Below are 6766 nucleotides of genomic sequence, written 5' to 3' on the forward strand. Positions count from 1 at the left end.
TAACAAAATTTAAAATTCAGAGTTCCAAAATTGAACTTATATCAAATTTATATTCAGTAAAATTCAAAATTACATAACGATTAATTCATATAATTAACAAAACAAAAAAAATTTGAAAAGTAGAATAAAAACTCTGCATCAAGCCATCAATTCATATAATTAACAAAATAAAAAAATTAACTGAATTTAAATCTGAACTAAATTTCTCACTACAGCAACCAGCAATTCATACAGTTAATTAAAACCAAATAAAAAATTAATTGAAAAACTCAAGAATTCACTGCGGTTTACGGCGGCAGAACAGATGCCCGACTACGATGTTGACAGAAACCGACGACAAGCCGACGACGCCGACACCAGAAGCTTCAGTGTTCAAAGTTCAAGACGACGACACCGCTGACAGCGGTGCTGTGGGGTGTGTTGTGTTTGTTCTTCCGAAAACCAGATGACGATGATGCTAGACGCTTCAAACCGCGAGGGTGGCAACCGCTAGTGCTCACTGGCTCACTGCCGGCGTCGATTGTGGTGTGGATGGTGGAGTCCCTCTGCTCGTTGGAGGAAAAGGAAAGTAGGGTTGAGGGAGGCGTGATGACAACTGAGTGATTTGGGGGTGGGTTAGGTTAGTGGGTGGTGGGTTTTGTTTTATTTTGTTTTTTTTCCACCGGTTTTTTGACCGATTTTTTTCAGAGGTTTTGAAAATCAACCGGATCGGCCAGATTACCGATTCCCGGTTAACCCGATCGAACCAGCCGGTCCGGTCCGATTTTCAGAACCTTACTTTTTGCGATGATATCGTCCTTATGGAAGAGTCAAGGAAAGACCTAAATAAGAAGTTAGACTTATGGATAGAAGCTCTAGAAGTGTATGGTCTGCGCATAAGCCGTAGTAGGAGAGAATATATGGAATGTAAGTTCAGTCTGAGAAGGAAAAACTCTAATATAGAGGTGAAGATTGGAGAAAACATCCTACGAAAAGTTAAGTTTTAAATATCTTGGGTGCATCATACAGAATAATGAAGAGATTGAACAGGATGTAAATCATAGGATCCAAGCAGGTTGGTCAAAACGGCGGAGTGCATCTAGTTTTATACGCAACAAAAAAGTGTCTTTAAAACTTAAAGGTAAATTCTATCGCATTGCTATAAGACCGGCTATACTTTATGGTACGGAGTGTTAGACAGGCAAAGGAGAGCACGAACATAAGTTGAGTGTGGCAGAGATGAAGATGTTGAGATGGATGAGTGGTTATACGCGATTGGATAAAATAAGAAACGAAGATATAAAAGGAAGAGTTAGAGTAACACCTATTGTGAAAAAAATGGTTGAATCACATCTCAGGTGGTTTGTACATGTGAGAAGACCGATAGAACATCCAGTCAAAGGGATTGATGAAATAGAAGATGAACAAGGGACGAAAGATAGAAAAAAACCTAAGAAGACCATACATGAAGTAGTCAAACGAGATCTACATGTAAACATTCTCTCTTTATACATGATACATGACAGAGCACAATAACATCGTTTGATTCATATAACTAACTCCACATAGTGGTACAAGACTTTGTTGTTGTTGTGTCGTCTATGGTTGCATGCTCTTTCAACGAAAAATTCCTACAAGTATTTTTTTAAATAATAAAAACATTATTTTGGTCCTTACGGTTATATGTGAAAATCGAAATCGTCTTTAACGTCTTTTTATTCAAAATCGTTCTTATTGTTGAAATTATTTTAAAAAGGTCCTTTCCCACCCTAATCTTATTTTCTTGACTAAATTACCCCTAACAAACATAAAATTATATAAAAAATTCTCCCAGTCCACCTTCTCCCATCAGATCACCCCAATTATACACATCTCCATCAAGCCACCCACCTCCATCATCAACATCATCTATCATATCCTCTCATCCCATTCACAGCTCTCCTCTCCATGGGAGAAGTGTTAAAAATGCAGCCTCAATATCCCTCCACTAAATAGAACATACCTTCCCCCCTTTACAGCCTCGTCTTTTCAGCACCAGAGCAATTTCAGCAAGCACCTTTCCTGGACCATTCGACCATCCAAAACTTGAATCGTTAATCCTTTCTTTTTGTAATTCTCCTATTCTCACATGTCATTCTCCGGCGGCGCTCCAACTCCACCATGCAGACGCACCAGATACGCGTCATGGTGGATATGTACTCTGTGGGGATTCTGTCGAAGGTGGCGAAGAGTAACTTGACCGTGCATTCGATGGCGACGACCTCCAACAAATGCACCGTCAAGTTACTCTTCGCTAACTGAGTACATATCTACTGAGTACATATCTACAGTGACACGTATCAGGTGCAGCCGCATGGTGGAGTTGGAGTGCCACCGGAGAATGACATGGAAGAAGAAAAAGGAGAATTACAAGGAGAAAGGATTGACAATTAGACTTTTGGATCCGATGCCAGAAGCTATGGCCAAATGGTCTAGGAAAGGTGCTAGCCAGAAATTTTACTTATCTGATTCCTTAAAAGTTGATTTCTCGTCTCTCAGCGAAAAATTTCCCAGTAATTGGTTGGTCGGAAAGAAGGGCAAGCCACACACCAGTATCAGCTCCTTCCTCGACGGTATTATTGCCGGCATAGCCAGTAAGAGCAGTCTTCACCCAACCTGGGCAATAGCAGTTAACAAAAATCTTTTCATGTTCCCGGCAATCAGAAAGTTTCCTCGCCATAAGCCTTGTATATGCATTGACTGCGAGTTTTGACAGAGAGTAGTCAGTATACACTTGAGGCCACCCACCAGATGCCCAAGTTCCATCATCGACTTGTCGGAGAAATGTGGATAGAGCCGTGTCGATTAGTTCCTCCGAAAGAGACTCCACATCACTCAGTTGTTCCCTCAAAGCTGCGTTGCTGATCCTCTGCCATTCAACAAATTTAAATCAGTTTGAAAACTACCAAAAGCCATAGTGGGAGCTGCTGTAACCTATGAAACACACCAAATCTTTAAAATCAGATGACATGGACACAAGAAATAAGTATATGTATATTTACAAGATTTATACAGTATTTAAACATTTATAAATGTCAAATTACCAATATTCTCAGTACTGTCAATATTTATGCTACCAATATTAGCATTTTTTAACACTATTGACACCATTTCCAATTTGTATTTCAAGTGTTTTAGAATTAAGAAAAGAAAAAAATATTTGGTCAAATGCAGAAGCACAAATGGTATGTGTCGTGAGTAACTTCTGAGTAATGGACACTGGTACATGTCGGACACATAAACATCTCACTTGGTTGGTGTGTCCATGCTCCATCTATTGTAACACTATGCTTCATATGGAACCATGAGAGTACTCACAACCGAAAGAACTAAAGATCGAAATCTTAAAACAATTTTAATTATTATGTGAAAAGTAATAAATGAAAAATGCTAGAATATCTTTTTAGGGAGCACGGTAGAAAAGCCTTTATAACTTACATTGCGTCTTCCATTTAGGCGCCCTAGACGGGAGCTAACATTTACGATACGAGCACCGACGACAGAAGGTTTCATCAGTGGAATCATTGCTTCAATCATACTCTTGGTGCCATAATAATTTGTTTCAACAACCTTACGGGCATTTTCAACTGAGTTATCAGACCCAAGATTGAAATTAATCCCAGCATTGTTCACCTGCGGTTGACAATGCTTAGATCACATGAATAAGGAATGTGTTAAACTGTATTCTACATGCTTCCTAGAAAATTTCAATGAAATAAGGAAAAAGAAGGCAGAAGCAACCTAAATGGATTAAACTGGTATGTAGATCTCAGTAGCAAGCATTAATTCAGTTTAAAAAGCCAGAAAAAATGTAAAAGAAACCATGTTTAGAAACTGACCAGAATATCCAAACCACCATAATTTTCCTTCAACCACTCAATAAACCGGTTGATTGATGACGAATCTAGAATGTCAAGTTGATGATAAATCAGGCTAAGGCCAACTTCACTCAAAAATTTTATTGACTCAAGCCCAGCACCGGGATCTCTAGAAGTCAGTATAACAGTCACTCCATGAGCAGCAAGTTGCCTGCAAATCTCTAACCCAATCCCTCTGTTTCCACCAGTAACCACTGCCACAGTTTCCTTGGACCACCACCTTCAAAAGCATTAAAAAATGGACAAAGTTTAGAACAAGAGTATAGAAGATCATTTAGCAAATCTGTAATGTATGGATGGTTTAAAGCTGAAACAATAATTATAGTCAAGAAATTTGCTGAACAAAAATTACCACATGCTTGCTAAATAAAGAGAACAAAGCCTGTATTGTGAAAATTTAAAACTACTTCATAACAGAATATATAGAGGAAAAAAATTGCACATACAAAATTATAGCTATGCTTTGACTTTGAAATGGATCCTCTCATTTGAGAAATTCTCTAAAACATCGTCAAGTGTTAGATTCACACCCATTGATTGACAAGGTAGCCTCGCCATGGGTCCCACAAGAAAATCTAATCAATGATATAAATCCACATTAGACACAATCAAGTAAATATTTTCAATTTGGAGTAAGGTAGCGAATTCAAGATTTTACGTAAAATCAGAAAGATGATTTTAAAACCGTAAACCGCAGGATCGTAAAACAAATAGTAAGATTCTATGAATATATAAATATATCAATATAAATTATGTGTCATATAATACGACATAACTAGCAATATAACTAAAGGTTTGAGTTTAAATGTGTCAAAAATATCAACATTATGCAATTTTGCCATAATATTAATCAAAACAACAACTTAGTGGGTTCAATAAGCAACAATTTATTATTCACACACTCAAATTTCAACTTTCAAGGAAAACAATATAAAACGATATATAACAGAGAACTACTCCACAATTCACTACTAAGCCACTCGGTTGTTAAGGAAAAAAAAAAGATAAATAAAAAAGATGAAAATTAAAAATGTTGAAGAGGAATAAAACCGAAGTTAGAAGGAATAAGCCAAGAAAAATAGAGCAGTAGACGGAGAAAAGATAGAAGAGAAACAAACACCAATCCAACAGGGAGCAGGGGTACAAGCATCAACAACAGAGTGCATCACCAGAGCTGGAAGCATCACTGGTGACAATGGCAAAACTCAAAAGAGAGAGGCAGCAGAATGTGATGGGTGTGGCACTGTGACTGACTCTAACAAACACGAATGAAATTGAAGTTGAAAGGGTGTCGAGAGCTCAAGGGAGGTGCAGGAATTGGAGGTTCTGGGTTGTAGCTAGTGTCTCTCATGCATCCAGCCAGTTTCTGCCTCTATGTGACGTCAAATCTGAAGCAGTTGGAAGTGCAGCAAGTCCATGTTTCGAATATCTTCAATGGTGTGATTCCACCAATTGGAGCCTCAACTGGCGCAGAGGAGGGAATGGGGACAGCAAGCACCAGCAAACTCACGGAAATGGACAACTCTATGGGAAAGCATGCGATTTTCGTAACCTTGATTTGGACGATCTCATTACCACTTGACCATGTCATGTGTACATTACCAACATTGATGGGTAAAGGTTCTCACAAAAGAACCCAATCAATGATGGAAATGTCAATTTTAGATTTCCGCCAATGACTGAGAAGGTGGCCATGATGGCCCCAACATGGGTCCCACAAGAAAATAATGAATAACGGAAATTGAAACTTGACATTATCGAGTGAGATTTTCAATTTAAAGGTCGTTTTCACTTTGGGATTATCATCCATAGAATAGGCATCAACCAAGCTTGACTAAAGGTCTAGCGAGAAGAATGAAACAAATAGGAAAGAAGCAGAGGTGGCATTCTCTTGTGAATTTGAGGTGACAACGGGAATGACTCGTTTATTAGGCAAGGAAAAGTTATGCACATACTTAAGAGCTTGACTTCAAAACATTTTTTGGGTTTAGTTAACAAAATGTGCACCCATGAGCATTGATTGATTGATTTGCTAGTTATATAATCATAAACTTAAATACACAAAGCTATACATCCATGCTACAAGTGTGACTACCATTCTGCATTTGCTAATATCTTAATTTATATTGCATAACACAACACCATGGTGCATCTTGAGCTTCTGTATCTAATCAACAGCCAAGTTCTATTTGGGTCAAACTCATTAGTTCAGTGCAATCAAAGTAAGGAACACTGTGCTTGGTCACCTTAACAATGTTCTGCAAATCCCAGACAATATAATTATTGACTGGCAGTATATGGCAAGCTATAGGGCGATGTATGGTCCTATATAAAATTAGTTGTTGCTCTCTACCTTTGAAAATGCTATGTGGAAGAATTAAGGTTAATTTGGAAACTTCCATTAGGAAGTAGGAACCCAATCAATCAATAATGACATCTTAAAATCGAGTACAATAACAACAATAGTAATAACTGAAAAAATTAGAATTAGCTTATGCGTTATGCACATTGTTGACTATTTTCCAACAAAGAAAGGATAAAACAGGCTAAAATCCAATTTGCTACGAAAAGAAATTGCAGGAGTAAAACCAAAGCAACACTAGAGAGTATTGTTTAAGCCTATTTTTGCCACCAAAATAACTTTTAGTTAAGATACACAAAACTTGTACATAGTGGCAAATTTGAAAGTGAACAGAAAGTGGAAAGTAATATGAATTTAGTAACCCAATTCAGTGGGAGCTATTGTAAACACAGCTATGACTATAAAAAGATTTAATTACTTTGTCTGTCCCTACTTCACCAAATTTTCAATTAGAACTTTATAGTTTTAAAAGATTTTAATTGAGTCCCTGTGCTATATAAAAACTTTA

At 37.5% G+C, this 6766-nt stretch overlaps 1 protein-coding gene across 4 annotated transcripts in view; it reads right to left on the reverse strand.

The window, feature by feature from the left end:
* The window catches only part of LOC107613511 ((+)-neomenthol dehydrogenase), a 6312-nt gene continuing 967 nt past the window's right edge, over positions 1422-6766 (reverse strand). For 3 of the 4 annotated variants that reach the window (XM_021109643.1, XM_021109644.1, XM_021109642.1), the window contains 3 exons: positions 3858-4116; positions 3457-3666; positions 1422-2887 (listed from right to left, as the gene is read on the reverse strand). In XM_021109643.1, coding sequence (XP_020965302.1) covers positions 2492-2887; positions 3457-3666; positions 3858-4116 — 865 coding nt within the window. In that variant the 3' untranslated portion in view covers positions 1422-2491. The remainder of the gene's footprint in view (positions 2888-3456; positions 3667-3857; positions 4117-6766) is intronic. The other variant, XM_016315545.2, reaches the window with a different exon arrangement.

Source organism: Arachis ipaensis, chromosome B08, assembly GCF_000816755.2.
Source record: "Arachis ipaensis cultivar K30076 chromosome B08, Araip1.1, whole genome shotgun sequence".
NCBI lineage: Eukaryota > Viridiplantae > Streptophyta > Magnoliopsida > Fabales > Fabaceae > Arachis > Arachis ipaensis.